Raw genomic sequence first — 25,351 nt, 5'->3', positions numbered from 1 at the left:
CTTCTCTATACTATGTGTGTTGTCACTTTCATCTATCAAGTGTAAGTAGAATACATCAATTGCATGATCCATAGGCTGCCAGAAGGATGGTGTAGATATGAACATATTCCTATTGTCTATTGGAAGGAAATCAAAAGTATTAAACTATTTATTCACGCATAAGTGATTCATCACATACCTTCCATGAATCCATTGATACTAAGGATCAGGTTGTCTATGAGCTCTCTTCTCAAATAAAAAAAAAATTATCAAAAAAAAGGATCAGGTTTTCTACAAGATTGGAAAGGGAAAGGGAAAGGGAAAGCATCCCACCTCTTAACCACTCGGTCCTTAATTAAACCTCTTCATACCTGACATATACAGAGAGCCCAAGGGTAGGAGGCTTCCATGTCATGTCTCTTGGTTCGGTAGGATCCAAGGTACAATGCTAAATCTTGCATTGATCCAAGCGGTCGTTTCTGCAAAAAAAAAAAAAAAAAAAAAAAAAAAAAAAAAAAAATCCATTGACAAACATGTGGAGATAAACTAATCGTCAGCGTCAAAAGATCGTATTTATCTAAACAAATAATTTAGCCTGAATGAGCTTAGCACGAAAAGGTCAACAATTTTTAGTTTATATTTCTTGATCTAAATCCAACATTTTTCCGGGGTGGACTGGACTGGGATTCGAACTTTAGCCATAATTGATATATCTACATTTAGGCCACTAAAGTATGAGGACTTTTTATAACTCTTTCAGATTTATGAATTTCTCATAAATTTTTAGTTAAATTATACAGAAAATATTACAAAAGACATTAAAATAGTACAATAAAATTTAATAATATAATGACTCGTTAATAATTATTTTTCCCTCAGACATATGAGCTTATATAAAATGTAAATATTTTATAATTAATTATTCTTATTATTTTCTTACACACGCTGAGACGAAATCTACAAACTAACCAAAGAATTGAGTGTCATATATTCTTCAACATGCGCATAATAATGAATAAATAAATCAATTTCTTCACACAACCCTTTTGCTTTCTCTCTTATTATTTTTTTTTGTGCTAAAAGGTTTTATCATTTTCTTCTCTCATATTTTATATAAAAATATAATTAGACCATCGGATTCCATTCTCATCTTGGTCCTAATTCAGAGATTTAGGCCTCACTTCAATCCCATCAATCACAATCCCACCTTTTAATTGATACCCTTTCACCTCCGTGAGACTCATACTGACTTCATCATCCTCACCTTGTCGTGTCTCAAACTCTCCTAACTCAATCTCCATCCACCCGTCGTCTCTACCTTTTGGCTCCCTCCTTTTCCCGTCCCCACAGATGGCATCCACGGTCATCGCCATTCGTTCTTCTCGGTTTCCATAAAGCAGCCGCTTCATTTGTTGTTTCTTCTCATCTAAGCAACATAGATAAGTTGTGTTCTTAACAATTTTACCATTTTTGGATTTAATCCAAGTCTCAGCCGGAACTAGGTCTAGTCCGAATGCCTGTTTAGTTACTTTCAAAATGAGATATGCTCTGTATCTTGTGTTTGGTGATAAAACTCCGGTTTGGATTTTACCGTTAATTTCTAACCGATCCGTTGTTATAAGTTCAGCTGATTCCAAAAATCTGAAATGATTTACATTGAAGCATTTTAGATACAAGAAATTCTGAAATCTACACAAACCATTAAAAGTTATTTTAAGGACAAAAGAAATTAACCTAGAATCTGAGACATTGCTCCAAGACCAGTAGGATGCTTGGTCGCTGGAAGTTATAGAAATATCTCTTGCTGATAAAATATATGAAATTTTTCCAGAAAATTTATTGATCTTGAAAAGCTGAAATTGTGTTAGAAAAAAGAAAATATTATTAGTTCATATACTTATTCGTTAATTTTTTTTAAAAAAAATTAAGAAACTCATGAAATTCAAACCTTTCGAGTATTATCGATGAGGACGGAATCACAGAAACATCGATAAATCTCTTTTTTGGATGAGAAATTTTGATAATGATCAGTGGACTGAGAGATGAGGCTTTTGTAATCTGACGGTAGAAACTTTTCCCATACAAAATCTGAGTCTCCGGCTAGTCGGAAAACCGAAGAGACAGCCGTAGACGAGAATACGTCGGCCGGAGATGTGAAGGAAATTATATTGGCTACGCATGATTCTGGTAACATATTTTCTCTTTGTTTTTTTTCCTTCTTATTTGCAGAGAAATATGAATAATTAATTCAGAAAGAGAGTGATACTGAGATTTAAGAATTCGAAAAGAACGTGTTTCTGATTATGGGAGTTGCTTTAAATTTTGTAAATGTGATGAAAGTATATATATAGTGATGCTTGGCATCATTCGCTGACAATTTTGGACCGAGAAGATTAAACTAAGGTGGGCCCCGCTAAAGTCAAAACTTAAAACGTTGGGTTGTTGGCGAAGACTGGAAGATTGGTCTTTCCATAAAGAGAAACTATACGCGTAAGAAAATTGTCTTATTTCCATATATACAACAAAATGTACAAAGATATTAAGATTATCTTTTCGAACTCTCCAAACCCAAGAAATAATTAAAAGTATAAAAAGATTAATGATACTGGAAACATTTGGGAGCGTTAGTATCTGCCGTAGTGACATTTAATTGTAGCCGTAGGACATTAAAAAAACATGACTATTTGTTTTTTTTCGGCTTTACACCATGCATATTGTATTTTGTATTTCACCATTGATTCTTCTAATCTGCAATAAGGTTCACCAAATAAAATGTCAATAATTTTGAAGAACATTTCAGCTTTCGTATATGCCAATTTTGTACATTTGAACTATAGTATTAGCACCGTTATTTATATGATATTTATTCGATTTGATATTTAGACATATTTAATTTGTAAAATATTATTTAAATTCTGGAGGGAAGCGGGACAACAGAAAGTATGGCGAAAGGCCGTCTACAGCATACCACATCTCGAAGATCATAGACAAAAACATGCGAAATCAGCTCAGCTCTATCCGGGAATAAGAGACATGCGTTACGCAGATGGTTTATGTAACATCCCTATCTCGGACTTCTTAGAGAGGAAGGAAAGTAGGAAATGTTAGGTCGATCATCTAAACCATATTCGGTTAGTCGTCTGGTTTGGCCTCAGATCTGTCATGATCAAAAACGCCAAGGTAACAATCAATAACATAGATAAATTGATCTATCTATACATAAGGGAAAAGAATGGGTGAGTAATAAGAATTACTCAGTAAGGATGAGCTTTAAGCAGGCCTATAACACCATCATAACAGACATAAATATTTAAGAGAAATTCTATCCTAAACAAGCCTACTTTACAAGATAACAACTATCCTACACACAGTTCAAAGAACACAGAATTTTCTATACTCAACTATCAAATACCCGAGATGACCCGCAATCACACAGATAAACTGCAGAAAAGTTATAAAAATCATTTTTTTTTTTGAATATAATTTAACATTAGATTCAATATATATATATATACTAGCTTATAGATACTGACATACTTCAAATAATTATCAAACATTCACTGGATCAATAATTACATTTATCATATTCCATTTTTCATACTTAATTGGACGGATGATTGACAATAAAATTAGACAAAAAATGAGGTCCCTCACATATTGCCGACCTCATATCTGTTGGTGTTAAAGTTTTCCTTTGGATAATAATTAGTTATTGTTGGGCTTGAATGGAGACATATTACACCGCTGTTTTAGTAAAATTGTGGATTCTACTTAGTTATCACCATTCAACATTTTTAATGAACTGTAGTGTGTTTTTTGTCTTCTATTTTTTTATTAAAATATTGACATGACATATAAGTTTTATGAAGGAAAACTGAAATACGCCTGCCTTGCACAGTGATTACGCACATGTGTTTGGTGTGTTTTAGTGTGTTTAGTGCTTTTTTGAATAATTTAAAAATTTTTTTTTTAAAAAAAATAAGACATCTTAATTTTATTGAAAAATTAATTCTGTTTAAAAAATTTAAATTGTTTTTTAAAACAACTAACAATATTAGTTAGTACTATTTATTATTTCATTTCACCAATCAAACATTATTTCATATCAATTATTTTATACTGAACATGCTTATTCATAATTATATTTTTGAGACAATTTGCTAGAAAATCTAAAATCTTGTCAAAATTAGGTAAACAGGAAAAACAGTAAATTGATGTGACATTGGTCTGACATTTTGAAGGTGTTATGACTCTTTACCCCTTCCTTTTGTTACGAGTTTTTCTTTTCCGTATAGAATTTCTCTCTCATCGTCTTTTTTTCGTTAACATATAAGTTATACAATTATATACATTGTTATCATACTACATACTTTGTTACCATGATAAATGTTATGATATCTTGTTAACACTAAACTTACATCAATAAAAATTATATTATCTTGCTAACACTAAATTTGTATTCGCTAATACTTTATTTATCATTTCGAATATACTATTTTTATCCGCTAACAATTTATTTATCACCTCTAACATAATATTTGTATTTGCTAATATGTTATGTTTTTTAATACATTGATACTTAGCTAGAGCTACGATGTTAGCTAGAGCTACGATGTTGGTAAAAAATATGTTACATTGATAACAATAATGAATTATCTATATTGTTATAGATGTTATTTTTGAAGTTAGTGCGCTACAAATACATATAACATTCTAGATGTAATGTTAGCATTCTAACAATAAAATTACAAGAGGAAACAAACAAACCCTCTTCATCAATTTTCGATGGTTATCTGTATGGCGGCGGTCCGAAGACGTTTCCCGGCGGTGTATCAAAGTGGCAGTGGAAGAAGATGCAGGCGAAAAAACAGAAACAATTCTTCAAGGCGCGTCTATCCCATATATCGCGTGAACGTCAGAACTACGAGATGGGGAAACAAGCCGAGCTCAAGGCGGTGGTGGCCGAGCTTGAGCGGCCATGAGAGCCGGTTCAGAAGCCACTAAATCTATTTTCCATATGTGCCGACGAGCAAGTCAAGGTCCTCGCTGACCGATTTCAGAAACCCAGCGGATTCGATCTATGCACTGATCGAGATGGTCCGGAGCTGTTTGAGGCCGTCGATGAAAATCTAAATCGAATCCAAGCAGGTACGTATTGAAACGATTGAGGAAGAGAGACAACAACAAATTGTTCATCGCTTCAAATTGTAGTGAGGAAGAGAAAGAAATAGGTCAGAGAGAAAAAGAGATAGGTAGGAAATTGGTAGGAAATGCTTGTTTCCTACCATTTTTTGATGATATTTTTTGTAGGAATACCTGCTGTTTTTTTGTAGTGTAAATATCGAAAATACGGTTGAGCTGAACCTTTGATTGACTTGGTGTACAAAGTGTATTCTTATACAACATGACCAAAAATTACCAAAATTTATTTCTTGTCTTTGTCTGAATAGTAACGTCTTTAGTTGTGGGGGATAAATGATTTGAAAGTATCGTATAATTTAACAAAAGCTTATATGGAATAAATGTATGAGATAACCTCAATACTATTCATAATTAGGATAGTAGGAAAACGTACTGTATATTTTTCATTAATACACTATTACCCTTATATACCCATCTCTCTAACTCTCTTTATCACTGATGGTGGTGTGTTGTGGGTGTCAAGTTTTACCCTAATTGAAATCAATAGCCGCAAGTGCACAGCTGATCAATTGTAGTACTTAGGGATCGAATCCACAGGGAAGGAGGATATTTTCCTGCAAAAAGCCTTTGAAATAAGTTAAAGTAAGGAAGTCTAGAACAAAAACGGTTTAGTGGGGGTTTGGTAGTGTGTTTAAAATGTAAAAACGAAATATTAAAAGAGAGTACGGAAATTAAATGGCGTAATAACTAAACTTAACGAAAATAACTAAAAATGATAAAAACGGATATTCTAATGCTTAAATGAAAATGAACTAAAAAGGAAAGACAATATTGAACTAAAGCTTAAAGAAAATCGGTGTAAATCAATGGAAAGAAAGCGTTGGGCTTCAGGGAAGTTTTCTCAGGGGTACGAACGATTCAAAACATTGCTAGAGAGGAAATTTGATAAGATCTTAGCTTAAATTTTTCGAACTGGAGTCACGGACGTATGAATACGCCACTGTCGTGATCATAGACAACTATCTCTCTCAACCCTGACCAGTAGGTTTCCACTCTGGCCCTGGAAGAGAAGAGATGCATTATGTTTAAGACTCGTCCTAATTCACAAATCGCCCATAGGTAGGTTTCCACTCCTATGTTTGTTTTGCTCTCCCAAACTAGATCTGATACCTGATGAACACTTTCGTGTCACCAAGCATCTGGATCAGATTGTAGTTCATGATGCTACTCTCATGCAGTAAAAACGAATTCAGAAGAAAAAGTTCTAAGATTCAGCTCAAAAGCCAATGGAATCCTCACCGAACATATAAATCCCCATCGAAAATCCCTTAATCCCAACAATAAAACTACTCAGACATAATGAACGAAATCAAAGACATAATATTAAGAAGTAGAATAGAAACCGAAATTGATAAAGAAAGAACAAGGGTTCAAGAGAACAAATCTCTCTCTCCCTAAAAGCTAAAGCAAAAACAATAAAAATATGAAGTAAATATTTCGGTGGTGATAGGTTGTACGATTTCTAGGGCTCCTAAGACATGTATTTATAGTGCTCAAGACCTCTCTGGACGTCACTTAGGGTTTCTCCAAATGTGGGCTTCAGAAATGGGCTTTTTGGGCTCGGAGGTTGAAGGCCGCGGTCGGGAGTGCTCTGACCGCGGGGAATGGGTGGTTTGCCGCGGTCGGGATGCTCCTGACCGCGGGAATTGACCGCGGGAAAATGCTTGTTGGCCGCGGGTGGAAGTGCTTGCCGGCTGGTTTACGGGACATCTTGCTCTTCGCGTATCTTTTGATTGAACCGTTGGATTGCGAAGCTGTAAAGTGCACTGGAAAGCTGATACTTCCATCTTTAAGGTCTCCAAATTTGAGCTGGATCAGACGGTGAGAAGGCCTTCAATCAGGGGTGAACTTCTGACGGTTTGACTCTGAGCTGAAATCTGGTTTTCTATCCATTTTGTTAAGCTTTTCCCTAAGTTTCCTGAAAAGAGTTTTGAAACTACAAATACTAGAAAAACGTAATAAAAGTAATCAAAAGCAATTAAAAACATAGAAAAAGTATTTCAAAACAATCCATAAAAGTGGTCAAAATACGGTGTTATCAATCACCTATCTCTTTTTCTCTCTCACCTATTTGTTTCTCTTCCTCACTACAATTTGAAGCGATGAACAATTTGTTGTTGTCTCTCTTCCTCAATCGTTTCAATACGTACCTGCTTGGATTCGATTTAGATTTTCATCGACGGCCTCAAACAGCTCCGGACCATCCCGATCAGTGCATAGATCAAATCCGCTGGGTTTCTGAAATCGGTCCGCGAGGACCTTGACTTGCTCGTCGGCACATATGGAAAATAGATTTAGTGGCTTCTGAACCGGCTCTCATGGCCGCTCAAGCTCGGCCACCACCGCCTTGAGCTCGGCTTGTTTCCGCATCTCGTAAATCTGACGTTCACGCGATATATGGGATAGACGCGCCTTGAAGAATTGTTTTTGTTTTTTCGCCTGCATCTTCTTCCACTGCCACTTTGATACACCGCCGGGAAACGTCTTCGGACCGCCGCCATACAGATAACCGTCGAAAATTGATGAAGAGGGTTTGTTTGTTTCCTCTTGTAATTTTATTGTTAGAATGCTAACATTACATCTAGAATGTTATATGTATTTGTAGCGCACTAACTTCAAAAATAACATCTATAACAATATAGATAATTCATTATTGCTATCAATGTAACATATTTTTTACCAACATCGTAGCTCTAGCTAACATCGTAGCTCTAGCTAAGTATCAATGTATTAAAAAACATAACATATTAGCAAATACAAATATTATGTTAGAGGTGATAAATAAATTGTTAGCGGATAAAAATAGTATATTCGAAATGATAAATAAAGTGTTAGCGAATACAAATTTAGTGTTAGCAAGATAACATAATTTTTATTGATGTAAGTTTAGTGTTAACAAGATATCATAACATTTATCATGCTAACAAAGTATGTAGTATGATAACAATGTATGTAATTGTATAACTTATATGTTAACGAAAAAAAGACGATGAGAGAGAAATTCTATACGGAAAAGAAAAACTCGTAACAAAAGGAAGGGGTAAAGAGTCATAACACCTTCAAAATGTCAGACCAATGTCACATCAATTTACTGTTTTTCCCGTTTACCTAATTTTGACAAGATTTTAGATTTTCTAGCAAATTGTCTCTTAATTCAATTAATTCTAAAATTATATAATTTCAATTATTAAATAAATTATAAAAATTAAATCTAAATTAATCTGCCCAATTAAAAACTAATTAGAAATTAATTTTAACTAAAATATGAAACTTCTAAATGCTAAATTATATTAATTCACTTAGTATTTTTTTTCTAGTTAAGATATGTCACTATTTATAGAGCATATTCAGTGTGTCTTCCACTTTGGTTTGTCGATGTGGGAATTTTTCCATTTCTTGTTTTGACTGATTTTGGTAGGAAATTGATAGGATATTTAAATAATAAAATATTTGCTTAGTAAGAAATTGATAGGTAATTTTCTACATATTCTATTTGAAGAAAAGTGGTCAGAAATTTTCGACGAATTTCCTACCATTATCACAGTAAAATTTTTTTATCGATTTCCTACTATTTTCTGATCAGATTTCCTATGAATATTTTTTTGGTTGAATATTGGTAAGAAAATTTTGACCGTTTTTCGACGATTTTTATCATAGGAAATTTCTTATCAATTTCCTACCATTTCTAATTTTTGTCATAAATTTGTAGGAAAATGGTAAAAAACATTTCCTACCAAAATTTTCGTAGAAAAATTCATAGGAATTCAGTATGTTTTCTTGTAGTGTTATATATAAAAAAGATATGCCATTTTTTATTTTGGAATCTAGTTTAGATGACTCGAGGAGTAAGTGAGCGACTTCACGACGGAGTAAATGGTTAATAGTGATCTTCAATTATTGTCAACTGTCAGTCATTATTGGCTATGGCCTCGTGACTTATATCATCATCATGCAATGCAAGGTTTGAAACTTCTTGTCGTTAACGTCCAAGTTAACCTGTACAATAGCTAAATATAGCACAGATAAGTTATGTAAACAATAAAAAAGGAAGGTTTTACTTGAATTTCGCTGTTTAGAAAATTTTAAAACCGCTTTGATGGCGAAACAATTTTGGCGACTATATCAGTTTCCAGATTTCTTAAAGGAGACATTTGCAGGAATGTGTATCCTTTAATTGCCAAGAAGGCGGACTCTCCATCCTTTGGATGGAAGGGTATTTATTCATACAAGACTTCCATCTTGCTCTATATTATTGGATTTTGTATTTATATTTGTTTTTGTATAATCTAAAAGCTAAATATATTCAAGACAGTAAATAATTAACACAGTATACAAAAATAATAATAATGTTTAATTTTCCAGAAATTTACCTCTAGATATTGATTAATCACAATTTCATCCAAATTGTTTACTATCTAAAAATTTCTTTAAAAATTGTAGTTAACTCTTCAAAAAAACAAAAACGCCAATAAAAAAAAATAAACAGAGAAAAACGTAATCTATCCATTTTTATTCTATTAATAAAACTCTTCTTATTCAATTTAGTTTTTTCATACACCACCATTCGCACATTTATAATATAAAAACTAGAATTTACTCATACCCTATTGGCCTACTTGAAAATTTATTTTGATATTCTTCGTTATTTCCTTTTTTTAAAAGGACTTTTTAAACGCGGCGGTTGGTGACAGTAAAATAGTGTTGACATATTAAGATCATCCCGTTAGCATTTGACCACTTATTATAATCGGCTGGTGGGTATATAACTATATAGGTTATTTGACTCCGTTTCCGAATACATTAATGGGTTGTTTTGAAAATAAGGACGTTTTTAAGTTTTAATTTGAGAAAATGGTAGTTTTAAGTTTTAATTGGTCGGGGTTGGGATATATTTTCGTAATGGCAAACTTACCCTTCTTTCTGAGAGAGAGAGAGACAGTGCAGTCTGTTCCTTAGAGAGAGACAGACTCAGAAAATACCGTGGGTCCCAAGCGAAGTCTACGTCCGGGCGCGTAACAGGCGGGAAGAGAGCACTCACGTGCGTGATTGGGTCGTTTTTTGGGCCCGATATCGAATTTGGGAATGAAATTCCCAAAAACCACCTTTCTGGGCCTCGGTTATGGGCCGGAAACTACCCAACTAATTACACGAAAAACTACCTTTCACATTTTCTTTTTAATTTTGGCAGAAAAATTGTGGTTAATTAGAGATAATGGAGATAAATTGGTAAAAATAAGAAACAAAGTATCCTAACCAAATTAGAAACCCTAGTTTCCCTTTCCAGAAGATGTTGAAATTGAAGGGGAAATTATGCGATGATCAAGAGGACAACAACTACGGTTAGTAACTTAATCCTATTATTGTACACCCATAGATTTGTCATTGTTATTTTTGATTTTTTTCAGTCTGGTGTTCGCTATTTGCCAGTAGTTTTTTATAGATATGGTGTTCGCGAATTGCAGTGGATGCGTTCATTCTTGTTATGGCGGGAACGTGGATAAGGTACTATACAGGAGAATGGGATTTCAAAATGGACATTTCTCGTCGTGGAAGGTGCATAAATTGCAAAGATGTGTCCGGACCAGATGATTTGAGAAATCTGATTGCGCATGAGTTCGGATTAGACACGAGAGTTATTTCGGTGGAGATTTCCTACTGGTTTGATGATGTTCTAGCTGAGCTTAATGGTGATGGGAGTTGTCCATGTGTAATAGTTACTCCTCGAGAGTATAAATTCTTCCTTTCGCTGCATAAGTCTGACAAGTCTGTGAATTTATTTGTCACATTCAAGGAGTCAGTAAATGGTGAAATGGTGAGATTGAAACGGAAGGAAAGTCTTGAAGTTCAAATTGCGAGGGAACGGCGAAAGTCCTTAGGGCCAACAAACTTCATTGCCTCTTCTTCGGCTGAGTCTAGACAACCCGATGATGAAGCAGATGATGAAGATATCGATGATTGTTTGCTGATAGCACATGCCGAGAAAGTAGAGGCAGAGGCCGCAATGAACACCTCCAAAGGTGTACAACCTGAAGCTCTCTCTGTAATCCATCCTCCAATGGGATTAAAAATGTCCCAGGAATCAGAGAAAGTAGTGGCTAAGGCCAGCACTAACACCTCCGTTAATGTAAAACCGGATGTTCCAAGTCACGCTGTCTCTGTTCACCACCCTGAGTTGGAATTAAAAATGTCCCAGGAATCAGATGAGGCGAGAGATTCGGAAGAGAAGGAAGCTGATGATGTTGACGATGCAGAATACCGATCTGATGATGATTATGATCCGGATTATGATTTTGACTGGTGGAATGATTACATACTAGCAGATGGTAAGGGTTTCCATTCTAAACCTGGATTTGATGAGGATAAGGATGACTCTGGTAGTTCAGGCGGTTGTGGAAGTACTCGCGGAAGTGAGCCGAGTGATTCAAAACATATGGACAACTCCATTGCCTTAACGGAGAGTCCTATTCATTTTCCTGGAAGAAAGAGGACTGTATATGAGAATGTTCTGGCTCCCCATGGAGATGATGATGATTTTGTGCAGACTCCAACAGGTGATGTCAGTTGGGGGCGTCAGAATGGCGGTGCAGAGCTGAAGAAAGCGATTAAACGTACAGAACTATATGGATTTCCGGATGTGGCACCAGTCTCTGATGAAATGGCAAGGGATTTCGATGAACTTGATTTGTCAAATGAAGATGGAGAGATATGGGTTGGAAAAAAGTTCAGGAACAAGGAACACTTTAAAATCACGTTGGCCATCAATGCGCTGAAGAATATAGTGACGTTCGAATTCAAAAAGCATGCGAAGAAGTACACAGTCGCCGAATGTCCATCAAAGATATGTGATTGGAGAGTGTTGGGGGGTCAAGTTGGCGAGTCGGCATTGTATGAGGTGAGGAAGGCGTGTTTGAAGCATACATGCCACCCGGATACAAGAAAGAAATTTTCTAAACATGCTACTTCTAAAGTCATGGCAGCTCTGCTGAAGTCTAAGTATGAGAATGCAATAGTTGGGCCACGTGCGAGTCAGCTACCTGCGATTGTTCTCTCCGAATATAATATTACAGCCTCGTACTGGAAATGTTGGAAAGCTAAGGAGCTGGCTATATACTCTGCTCACGGAACAGAGGAGACTTCTTTCAAATTATTACCGATTTACCTCCATGTGCTCAAGTGTGCTAACCCCGGCACCATAACCCATTTGATAACCGAGAGCGAGAGAGATGAAAAAGAAGGAAAATGTATTACCAAGTTTAAGTCCGTATTTATGGCATTGGCTGCGTGTATATCTGGATGGAAACATTTGAAACAAGTACTTGTTGTTGATGGGACTCACCTCACTGGTAAGTATAAGGGTCGTCTATTAACGGCCAGTGGACAAGATGCTAATTACCAAGTATTTCCAATAGCGTTCGCCGTTGTTGATACAGAGTCTGACAAGACGTGGAGGTGGTTCTTTGAGAAGTTGTTAGAAATTATTCCAGATTCCTCTGATCTTACTATTATCTCGGATAGGCACGGTGGAATTGCCAAAGCTAAAAAGAAATGGTATCCACAGTCACACCACGGTGCATGTCTTGTCCATATCCAGAGAAATGTTCACGGTAAATTCAAAGGTTCCGGTCAGAAAGGGTTGGTCGGAAAGGCTGGAGAAGCGTTCACAGTTTCTAATTTCAAGAAACTATTCGCAAGGCTGAAGGATGTTGATTATGGTTGTTGGGAGTACATGGAAAAAATCCCTCTTGCGCTGTGGACTAGATCACACTTTTCTGGTCAGAGGTATAATATGACCTCCAGTAACATTGCAGAGTCTCTGAACAATTCACTATTAGCTCCAAGAGACAGTCCAATCGTTGCAATGCTAGAATTTATCAGGCGAATGTTAAGTAGGTGGCTTGAATGCAGAAGAGAGACCATTCAAAAGCTGGATGGTGACATTACAGAAGAGGTTGACAAGTTAATGAACCTGCAGCAGCAAAAATATGCTGCACTATCGGTTCAAGGCATTTCTTTGTGGGAGGTTGAAGTGAGTTCTGAGTTCGGTGTATGGAGGCTTGTTGATCTGGAAAACAAAACATGCTCATGTCTAGAGTTTCAGACATTGAAATACCCTTGCCGACATGCAATGGCCGCGGCTAGGCTTCGCCAAGTGGAATACAGCAGTTTGGTTGATCCAATTCTTAAGAAATCAATTTGGAGTGCAACAGTTTCTGGTAAAATCCTACCAGTGCCCGACCCTGACGACATTCGTATCCCAGCAGAAGTGCGTGACCTTATTATTATGCCACCTAAGGCAAAGCGTCCATCAGGAAGGCCTACGACGAAGAGAAAACTTTCAGCAGGAGAGTATCCTCAGGTTAGTGTACACTAAACATATATTTTTTTCCCAGTGATACTGATTACTGATTAATGATTACTGATATACGCTGTTGCAGGTTGCGAAAAAAAAGAAACCAAACAAATGCTCGAGATGTGGAAATCCCGGCCATAACCGGGCAAAATGCAAGGAACCATTGGGTTGACCGGGTGTGGCTTTTGTGTGTGTCATGTTGCTTTTTGTGTGGGGATGTTGCTTTGTTTTTCGGGTTTGTTTCTAGCGTACACTATGTTTCCCTCCCTCTATTTAAACTTGGAAAGGCATGAACTATGTTATATTTGTTATGAAATTAATGATGTTTACTGGACAGGGTGTACACAGTGCGTACACCCTTGTCGGTGGACACAGTTTGTGGACACTATCTCGCTTTGTTTTTCGGGTTTGTTTCTAGCGTACACTATGTTTCCCTATATTTAAACTCGGAAAGGCATGAACTATGTTAAATTTGGTATAAAAATGATGATGTTTACTGGTCAAGGGTGTACACCCTTGACGGTGGACACAGTTTGTATACACTATGATGGTGGACAACATAGGCAAGTTTACATCATATAGTGTATTTGCATTATGGCTTATTTATAAGTTTACATTTATATGGTGACGCATATAAATTTATGTGTATGGACGTTAGGGGTTATGTGTAGGGTTTAGGGTTTAGGGCTTAGGGTTTACGATGTAGGGTTTTGGTATCAAAATAATTATCAAAGACATGGTTCTGGATCAAAATAATTATCAAAGACATGGTTCTATAGCAGAGAAAGAAAACATTATGAAAGACATGGTTCGAATAAACAACGGACAATAATCATGTCTTTGAATTGAAATTGTAGGATAGGACAGCTCGAATAAACGTTTTTTTTCAAAAAGCAAGTCATGACGGTTTTGAAAATTGCTTTAATGAAACCAGTGTATGAAGAATAAACGCGACCCAAAAAAATCAAATTGGAAACGACAAAAACTAATTAAGTACCTTTTTTGAAACCTGTTGCACCGTTTGACTGACTCAAATTGGAAACGACAAAAATTGTTATCTTAGATGTTCGGCAGAACGCTTTGCAAAAATGCTTTATGTCTAACAGCCTTATGTCCAAAAATTGTTTACACTCCCGTATACCAATGCTGGTGTACGTTTACGAACCCGTATACCAATGTTGGTGTACGGTGGTGTACGTTTACGAACCCGTATACCAATGGTAATGTTACTTTATTTTCTAAAATGTGTAGTGTTACTTTATTTTCAACCTGTTTTATGATTCCAATCTATATCTGATCCCGTTTACGTAAGTAGGTGTACGTCTTTAGGTATACTGTATTAGGTGTACATAAATAATTACAGTGAATAGGTATACTGTAATAGGTATACTGTAATAGGTGTACATAAATAATTACAGTGAATAGGTGTACATAATTAATTACTGCCCTAGACGAAATGATATCCACCTAATTTAACTTTGATATTTCGAATGAAAAAAACCCCCATTTTTTTTAAAAAATGGTAAGAGCTATGATAAAATCAACATAAGTACCATAAATATCATAAAATAAACATAAGTACAATAAATATCATAAATCAACATAAGTACTAAAAAAACGAGAGCAGACAAGCAATTTCAAAAACATCAGTTGTAGTTCGGAACACTAAGACAACATAAATAATTAACGACAGACGAAGGTTACGGCTTTCACCAATCGAGCATGACCGGCCAGCTTGGAACGACGTTCCTAATGAAGCGGAAGAACCTTTGGGTCTCTTGGGCCCAGAAACAGGTTGTGCACTTTGGCTGCTTAAAGTCTTCTCTAAACCACTGCAGCCAGTAATTTATAACCCCGCACTGACAAGTGTACAGCGCAAGGAATCTCGGATGAAACGCAGCTGCTTTCTCAGCGAAATCCACTGGCAAATCGAAATTCCATCCGTGTGGAACTTCGGCCAGCAACAACCGGCTCATCCTCCTCCGGTTTTGCACTGTCAGCCTGCCCAAATAGTCCTCTGCACGGACGAAGTCTTCCGGCACAGCTCTGAGCCACATCCCGTACACAAAAAGGGCTCGGTCGTAGCCTCCCTCCGCAGCAGCCCTTATCAAATCCACGCCTTCACCATCGTGGAAGAAAAAGTAGGCTTGCATCCCCCTCTCGAAAATAACCCCTGGATTACCCGCGTCATAGAATCTCCTCATCATTGCTGGGTAATGTGGAACCGCCGCTGGTTCATGCACGACTTCGGCGGGATCAATGGCTCGATAGAAACCCCTGCTTCTGCCGATACGGTTGAAACGAGAACAAACAGCACGGAGGCGGGCTATTTCCCTTATAGTTGGGTTTGTAGCGGCCATAATTTGTTCCAGCAATTCATCAGGGAGTGAGAGAAGAAAGGAAAAATCACCATCACCACCTCTGTTTCTCCTTCGAACCATTGTTTATTTCGGTGAAAAGAGAAAAAATAAGAAGATGTAATGAGAAATAAGAGAAAGGATTGAAAATGTTTTGAAAGAGGAAGTTATGATGGTGCTAAGTAGGCAGTTATGGTGAAGGGATTGAATTTAAAGAGGTAGTAGTGCGGTTTTAATAGAGCCGAATAGATGTCTTTGAAGAGAGACGTTGAAAAGTGACTAAAATGTGTCTTTTCGTTTACCGGCAAAATTAAATTACCACAATAAATACAGAGAATTACCAAATAACAGCAAATTTCACCATTAAACTTTTTTGACGAATGATTTAATTTAATTTTGGATATACCACAATACATTTATGATATCTGAGACAATACTATTAGAATTTATGATAATATCGAAATTTCATTGACAACCCAGCCCTTTATTTATTTGTTGGAAACTAAATTTCTTGTCATCATTACAGACGTTTTTTCTATATCACGTAAACCGAGATATAGAGTACAGATTGTCCACATAGACGAAATCATGCATATTTTTAAAAATATGCGTATAGAAATAGGTAAGGTGAGACTTTTAATAAATAATGTCGTTTGTATATCCATATTCTCCGAAAATACCCACAAAAGAGATACTGTCGTTTGTATACTCAAATATATAATATGTGATAAATGTAACATTCAGGTGTACAAGTTTAGGTGTACATATTGAGTCCAGATTGAGGTGTTCTTTTTTTTTTTTGTAGTTATTAGAGGTACAAAGAGAGGAAAACTGAGACTTTAAAGATATAACAGAATGGTTCTCGAAAAACTGAAACTACCACCCACCGAAATTAAATATTGTCAACACAATTAAAGTATACATAGATAGAAAGAAAAACAAAGTACACCTACATACATACATGCCTAAATAAAAGATTAAATCATAAAGTACGAAATATGGAATCTAATCGATTACACACCAAGGTATACACACCAAGGTGTACACAACGCAGGTGTACACACCGAAACTGGTTTTCTTTCACCAATCAGTCACCATTCTTCCATTGACGACCCAGAACGCACTGCATACCAAACAAATACGAAGAACTTTTGCGTTTCCTGTGCCCAGAAACACGACGTGCACATGCTTGGCCCCTTTAACAATTCGTCATGCCAATCAAGTTGAGCATTGGCAACACCACAGCGACAAGACCAAAGTGTGGCAAACTGAGCATTAGTCTCAAATCTCCTCCTCGAAAACTCATCATGCAAATTAACATAACCACGCTCACCTCCATCAATAATTTTCCGAATTATTCTCCTCATTGCCCCCCTGCTTAGTTTTGAAAGATACTCTAAACCCACGGGGTCTTCGACCACTGCTTTCATGTACATGCCATACATGTAAATACCTGTTTCGTATCCCATATCTGCCGATTCCTTGATGAGTTTTATGCCACATTTGTCTCCACGGCAGAAGTAGTCTTGCATCCCCTTCATGAACAGCAAACCAGGATTGCATGCGTCATACATCCTCCTCAACAAGTTGGGAAATTCCCAAAACGCGATAAAAGGCATATCGAAATCTTCGGGAATAGGCATCTCCAATTCCACGGGATCAACCAATGCCAGAAAATTTTGGGTTAAAGTGCAGGCCTGGAACCGTTTGCAAACTTGCTTCAGTGTGAAAATTTGTTGGACGGAGTTGCAACTGTATGCGAGAACCTTCTCCAATAGTTCGTCGGGAAGCGCCATCAGAGGAGATTGACAATCACGGATATCCGCATCACATCGCCCTCTCTTTGGTGCCATAGTTAATTTGTGAGGTTCAATTGTGATGAAAACGGTTGTTTATGGAGATGGAATAACTGCGGTTTAAGATTTGTGAAGCGGAACGGTTCTTTATGTTGCATATATATAATAATAAAAAACCCCACTAATTGAACGTATACATTAAATGCGGTTACCGTTAAGATTGTAAATGAGTTTGTAAAATTATTGCATAAACCATAAATTTCCTTGTACACCCAGTAGATGTACACCTAAATGGATATTGGTGTACAGGTACATATTTCGCCTGGAACACAGTATTCACACACCAATTAATAAGTACTAAAATAAAGTGAACTATGAACAAATTTTTCTTGATGTACTCCCATTTCATGCATATTGGTGTACAACTAAATGCTGTTAGGTGTACGGATGCGCAATTACTAAAGTAAACTAAATTGTAACCAAACTAAATAATTGACACACCATTTAATAGATACGAAAGTAAACCCTAAAGTATAACCATAAAAATTCTCAAATAAACCCACATCCTAAACATTATCAAACACATAATCCAACAAATAACCCTTCCATACATTGTCAAGTTCAACATTAAACTTCAAAATTCGTCCTAAGCGTTGGCAATAGCCGGATTCCCGACAAACTCTTCGTATGAGTCCATGGCGTATTTCTCCCTTAACCTGTCAACGACATCGTCCGTTATCAAAGCCATATCCTCCACTCCAAGCCCTGCAGCATGCATCTCTAAGAATTTGGCCGCACATGGCCCACAGTCACCGGATCTTTTGTTCTGATATATGCCCTCCAAACGACTCCATGTGTAAGGGGTGGTGCGTACGCCTTCCGTTAATTGGCTATCCAAATAACGCTTCAATATAAATGGCATACTTTGACACACGGGCGCCATATACTGCTCCACAGCCGCTTCATCATTATGACTGATGAAAGAGTCCAAAATCTTTATGTTGCCCGTTTTAAAGTCAATTACAAGGCCCACCCAATGCTCAGACCCCCAGTTCATCGGGACGCATACAACGTCCACAAACCGTAGAAACATTTGCCTCTGCCGCTGATTAGCCCACTTTGCTGGTTTTCCCAATACAATGCCCTGAATGGTTTTCCCCCAGTCATACTGATTTTTGTCTCGCGATATGAAATCGTTGTAGTAGTTGCCGATGATGGATATGAACAAGGTGTCTACAAATGCTACCCTGTCTTTCAAGTAGATTTCACCTCTACGTCTCCAAAGCATGGCCATTATTACTTGCATGTGCTGACAAATAACAAAACATAAATAACATATATTACAGATAATTAAAGATTGAGTAAGTACTAACAATATACTTACCATCGTGTTAACCCACTCAGTAGGCTTCGCAATTTGTAGGAAGAATTGATTGTTCACAGTATGACCAGTGACAATGCAAAAGTCGCTGTAATGAAAGCAATTGGTAATTGATTAGAATGAAAGTTTATGGATAAATTGCTTTCAATACGATATAACTTACATGTTTCTTTCACGCGATAATAACTCCTGAAATGCCTTGAAGTGGTCTTCTTCAACCCATTCGAGTGGTTTGTACGGAGCTTTCGATCTGGATACAAATAGAGCTTTCACCTTTGAATCAGCGGTGTAAATATCCCGAATCTTGTCCGACCGTACACGTGCGCGTTTTCCTCTACCTCTTCCTCCTCTACCTGTTCCTCTTCCTCTTCCTCCTCTTCCTGTTCCTCCACTTTTTCGCCTCACACCAGATGATCCCTCAACTTCTTGTGGGGGTTTAGGAGTACAAGGGGTCTTCTGCGAAGCATCACTTGCATCCCCAGGCGCAGTATGGTAATCTTTCCCCAAATTTGAGTCGTCTTCATTAGCCACAGCCTACAAACCACCGTAACAATAAAGCGTATAACATATCAATCGTATACCTAGCGTATACCTAAACACTACTATATACACATCCATATCATATGAACAACTTTAATGTCTGACCTCTGCATCCTGCACATCTGTCTGCGCTTCATGTTTCTTATATGCGTAGCTCAATGGGTGAGGAGTCTGAGTTTTGTAGACTACTAAGAGGCCTGACACCAAATTTGTTCTACCACCATCCACCTGAATAAGTCATAAATAACATAGCACAATACACCCACGTTATGAAACTTAATAGAGTCAGCTGCTGCCTAAACAATTAGCTCACCTCGTTGAGGCCAGTAGGTGGATCTTCATCCGGAATGACGAAGTAAGGAGGTGGACGAGTTGTTCCTGAATTGGCTTGTCCCGGTTCAAGGGTCATCGTCGGAGCTTCTGGAGTCTTCAAGTACGCATGGTCCCTGGGAGAATAATGGTCCCCGCCGTAGGAAGTAGATGTCCCTTCTTCATCATCTCTTTCTTTCTGGTGTACACCAGCTTCGGGGTGTACACCATCATTATGGCATACGCTAGACTGTGCCCCATCATAACCTCCTTCTTCACCTCCATCTTCGGCTTCGTCTTCATCTTCATCCGGTTTTTTACCATCTTTTTTGGAATTCTGTCCTTCATCATCCTGTTCCCCATCTTCTTTTGACTGGTGTACATCGTCATCTTCTTCGTCTTCTTGGTATACGCCCAATCTCTTGTCCAACTCGGTCTTAATGTCACGAAGGAGCAAAGTATTCTGACGTACTATCCATCTTTTAAGCTCTTTAATGGGTCCACTATCAAGGGATTCATCTTCCGATAGATTAGAAGAGTTCTTGCCCCTGCCTCTCTTCCTCTGCATGGGACGTTTTTCAGTTTGATGAGTTTTCTGTTTCTTCTTCGGTCTGGTGGATGGCTCAGGTTCCTGTTCATTGGTAACCTCGTCCTCTGCATCACTAATATCCACGATAGGGGCCGGTGCCACTGCAAAATCCGAAGGTGTGAATTTGTACCCATCGGCCATGAGTTCCTGCATGAATGCAACTTCGGCATCCTCTACCTCATCTACCCAACGCAATTCATTCTGTTGGTCATTGTCACCATCTCGAGTACCATCTGTTTCACAGACAACTAAGACAAAAAAATACAATTGTAAAATTGCCAACCAAAATGACAGAACACTTATCTTTTAAGACAAGTACTACAAAATAAGACTACAAATACTACTAAATATAATACTACAAATAATTTACTAGAGGGTCGGATTCCACGGCATGTATGTCCCCAAGATGCAACAGTGTGATAATGTTTTGACAGCCTTCGGGATCTTCAAGGAATGTCTTCAAGTTATCAGGTTGAGGAATTTTGGAAACCAACATTGGTATAGATTGGAGGGCCATGAGTTGTAGTGATAGAGGGAATCCATAGCATGCACTGGTTTTCTGTTTAAGCTGATGGCGCAATCGTGTTACAGGATTCTCCCTTTTCTCGGCATCCGTGATTGCCTTCGGAGCTTGAAAACGAGATACTGTTTTGTTAAAGGATACCCTCCCCCATGGATACACCATGAACCTATCCAAGTCAGTCAGCATCGCAACGTATTTCTCGGTGAGGGCCAGATTTTTGCTATTGCAAAACAGAACACCGTCGACAAGAACGATTAGGGCCAATGGAAGCCGTTTCCATCGGGGTAGATCCGGGTCCTTTAGCATTTCAAGCACATCAAACACGGTCATCGCCTTCGCTCTTCCGAACAGGTCTTTCCAGATTCCTGTTTTTCCCACATCGTCTTCTTCTTCTGTGCTATCAGGTTCGGGATTGCAATTCAATCCAGTGATTTCCTTGAACTCCCGTATCGAATATCTCAGAGGCTGTCCACCAAAGAGGAACCAAATCTCGTGTTTCTTCGTGGTCACAAGTTGTCGTGATAGAAGGGCATGAACAAGTTTGGCGCTGTTGCAACATCTTGCAACAGGTAGATGGAACAACTTCCCAAACTGGGAATGAAGTAGCTTCTCAAGATCTTCAGTACCCTTCAACGCCTCGACAAGGAGGCCAATGACATTGGCCTTTGAATATATGTTCAACCGAGCACCAACGGGGTAGCAACCATCGCCGAGGACTCGTTTTGGTAGTTTTTCCGAAAGGTTATTTGAAGCTTCTCCATCTTCCATGCCTGTATTTGAAGGTTCTCCGTCTTCCATACCTGTATTTGAACGAAAACAACAATTCCGAAATGCACGAAAAGATATAGTATTCTGGATAAACGGAAAACTACCCTATTCGTATGGTCTCCTATAAAAACTTCTGTAACTGTTTCTAGATGATATAAGAGTAATCCAACCGTTTGAAATCAATATATAGACATAAGTACTACAGTTCATAACCGCCAATACATAAATCAAGCCAATCAGGCGCCCCGTTTCAATCTTAATCTTAATTACAATCTTAATTTGAATTACAAACCGCCAGTACAGTTCAGACAAGGTCGAAGTTCATAAATGTAACTTACTTTTAGAATTACGAGAAGGCCATTCTAGAAGAAGAGGAGCGAATTGTACTTTGGCTCTACACCGCCGGCATGGATTCAGACGACTCGAGTGAATGGGATGTTCAACCCGGTCACTCCGTCGCGGTGGCATGGGCGGCATGGGCGAGTGGTCCGTCGGAGCTGTCTTCGAGTTACTCCGGAGCACTCGCCTCGACACCGGAGGCACGGTGTTGTTCCGCGTTAACGATTTTTTAACTTTCCCCGCCATTATAAAGGTCTATCGGAGGCTAATCGGAGCTGGATTGCCGGAGATGGTAGATAGACGACGTCCAGATGTGGATCCCGAATTAAATTTTTAATTTAAATGTTAGGGTGTCGATAAATTATACTTCGGTTTTTAATTTGGTTTTACTTCGGTTTATGATATTGGACTTCGGTTGATAACTTTGTGTAATCGGTTTACCAAATCGGATTTAATCAGGCATTTTTAGTTATTTTACTTCGATAATGGCAATTTCGAAAATAAAAATTGCCTAAAGGCCCTTGTGGGAAGACAAACAGTAAAAACACCCCTTTCCTTCTACGGTTTTCAAAACATCCTATTCCTCAAATTTAAAACTTCAAAACATCCCATTCAGCAATTTTCTCTACATTAATTAGTTTATCCTCAAACACTTATTTGATTGTTGTCCAAAACAAAATAAGTTATTTGACTTACCCATATATATATATATACACCCACACTTATATATAAAGATATATATTTTTTCAACACTTTTTCTTATTATATAAAAGATATAAATGAGAATTTTTCAACATAAACGTGCCACAAAAAATAATTATAACTCACAAAATTATGACATGTGTTATGTTAATTTAGATTATGACATGTGTCAATGCAATACTATAATTTTTTTTAAAAAAAGTAAATTATATTTTTAAATAAAACTACTAAAATATTAAAAAATTAGAAAAAAAGATAAAAACTACGTAATAAAAATATCTTATTATATAAAACATAATATGTCAAAGTTGCTAATTCACATAAATGAAACGTATTAAATCAATCGATCAGATTTTGATATGTGTTTAATTAATTTTAAATTCTATTTTAACTAACTATTTTAGAAAAAAAAAATTATGTAGTTGGTTCATAATTCTAAAAGTTAAAAGAGATAAACAATTATGTTTATATTAAATAAATAAAGATAAAAAGGAACAAAATAACAATTTATCAGAAAAAAGGAAAAACTATATATATATATATATATGTTTAGGAGATTTTTGTCCTTTTTGTGGGGACAAATCTCCTGCAAAACCGAAAAATACGTGAATGTCCGGAAAACACGATGGGGATATGTTTTCCGATGACTCTCCGATGCTCAAGTCTGAAATCAACGAAAAAGACAACCGAGTGGCTTATCGGAGAGCGGAAAGAGATCAGAAAACGAGTGAAGGAAAGTGGGTTGAGTGCTCATGAGAAGGGTGGAGTCAACTCGGGCTTTTAGCGGTGATGGGATTTTTGTGGTGAAAAGAGAAGAAAAGAAGAGTTAGTGGGTTGAAGTGCTCCATGGTTTAGGAGCCACCGTGGAGAGGAAGTGAAGAGATGATCGGAAGAATGATCGGAAAGTATGAGATGCTAGGGCTCAAGGGTCACAAGTATCTAGAGAGATAATATGAACCTTAATATAGCTAAAATAATTATCCATTTCCTTGTTGGAAGGGACAAAGTATTTATAAGATTTTACCTGACCCAAGTTAGTATACCGGGTTGGTTCGTGGATAGCAAGTCGGGTGGGTCGGTCCATGATCCGGCTTGACTGGGTTTGAATCTTACGCTTGCGTCACACTTCTGATGGTCTCACCAACTTTTCTTGGCGTGTTCTGCCTACCACAAGACTGTTCCTTGGTGCGTCCTTTTCGTCTTCAGTGTACGGGTTGGTTCGATGGTTCATGCACGTTATAGCTTTTGCTGATCCTCGACTTTTTCCTCTGACTCCTGCGAAAGGTCACTGTCGCCTGACACGTATAAGCAAGATGCTTGAAATGCTAATCTCGTGGGTTTGTAAGGGTATATGTGATCAAATTAGACTAAAGCATATTCCTATTGTCGAATGGAGGGAAATCTGAATAGTGATTCCCGCTCATGGATTTACTCATACCTGATCAGGTCTGCCGAGATTGCTTAAACGGTTTTGCTCTCCGTGTACTTGTGCGGGCCATCCTTCCTTATATCTCAACATTTCCGAGTCACCGAGCTTGGATCTAGGACATAGAGAAAGTGACCTCTCCTCCTCTTGACCACTCAGTTTCCGACCTCTTTGTGTCTGACAGCGTAGCTTACGCTGTCAGATACAAGAAACCCAAGAACAGGTGGCCCATCGTGCCGAATCTTTTGAAATTGACTAGATTCGAGGCCCGATATTATATGCTTAGGTCGTATTGTGCTGAATCCTAATTTGGTCCATAAGGGTCGTACTTACAAAAAAATAATGGACGTTACATGCAAGCACGTGATTTGTCCACGTAGGAAGGATCAAATTTATCTCCAACTATATATATCACTTTAGCATAAGAAAATTAAACTAAAAACTATAATCTAAAAAAAACTTAAAAACAAATAAGAAAAGTATTTCTAAAAGAAAACAATAATTCTAATTATTCACCTCTATAAAAATAGTTTGATAGCTTCATAAATATACAGTAAAAAAACATTTACTAACTTATTTAGTCTAATTTTATTTCCCAATTTTTTAAGCAGACTATAAACTATGACTTGCAAACCGGCATATATGCACTTATTTATCTCGTATAAATATAATTTAAAATGAAATGATAATTAATCATGTATCATTACATGGTTGTAACTTATAATCCTTTTTGAAATCACTATAATTTTTTTTGGAAGAATTGCAATAAAAATAATTCAAAACATTTAATCAAATGCAAAAGCAATTCATCCAGTTTACTTTCATAAGAAAATTATATCTAGAAAAAAAAAATTATTTACGACACTATCATAACCTTTTGAATATTATATTTTTTTGTACTTACTAAATAGACAAAACGGTATAACTATTTATGATATCATTAGAAAATATTTTGTACATCAGTTTGCAACATTTTTTGAAAAAGTAAACTTTTTAATATTAATACTGAATAAAAAACAAGATTTATGGCTATTTACGAAAGACCTAGAAAATACTGTAATATTTGCTAACGGATCTGTGCCGTGTGCAG

General features: G+C 37.1%; 2 protein-coding genes across 3 annotated transcripts; both read right to left on the bottom strand.

Annotated features, from left to right (window-relative positions):
* Positions 1 to 915: 915 nt before the first annotated feature.
* Positions 916 to 2,286, bottom strand: LOC18009489 (F-box protein VBF). Of its 2 annotated transcripts, XM_024147923.1 has the most exons (4): positions 1,928 to 2,286; positions 1,714 to 1,832; positions 1,571 to 1,620; positions 916 to 1,405 (listed from the first exon to the last, which is right to left on the bottom strand). In XM_024147923.1, exons 1-4 carry the CDS (start codon positions 2,171 to 2,173, stop codon positions 1,137 to 1,139), a joined length of 684 nt encoding a protein of 227 aa, XP_024003691.1. In that variant the 5' UTR covers positions 2,174 to 2,286; the 3' UTR covers positions 916 to 1,136. The 2 variants fall into 2 exon arrangements, with proteins under 2 accessions (XP_024003691.1, XP_024003684.1); XM_024147916.1 differs by having other exon boundaries at positions 916 to 1,620.
* A 16,044-nt stretch (positions 2,287 to 18,330) lies between these two features.
* On the bottom strand, positions 18,331 to 21,824 carry LOC112088584. The gene is made up of 7 exons (XM_024158999.1): positions 20,936 to 21,824; positions 19,919 to 20,736; positions 19,711 to 19,833; positions 19,466 to 19,599; positions 19,229 to 19,315; positions 19,069 to 19,153; positions 18,331 to 18,993 (listed from the first exon to the last, which is right to left on the bottom strand). The coding sequence occupies exons 1-7, from the start codon at positions 21,822 to 21,824 to the stop codon at positions 18,331 to 18,333; spliced, it is 2,799 nt and encodes a 932-aa protein (XP_024014767.1).
* Between the last annotated feature and the right edge of the window lie 3,527 nt (positions 21,825 to 25,351).

Source organism: Eutrema salsugineum, unplaced genomic scaffold (genome assembly GCF_000478725.1).
Source record: "Eutrema salsugineum unplaced genomic scaffold, Eutsalg1_0 scaffold_8, whole genome shotgun sequence".
In the NCBI taxonomy this organism is placed as follows: Eukaryota; Viridiplantae; Streptophyta; class Magnoliopsida; order Brassicales; family Brassicaceae; genus Eutrema; species Eutrema salsugineum.
Note: the sequence above shows the minus strand (reverse complement) of the source record. Positions and strands in the feature narration are given on the sequence as shown.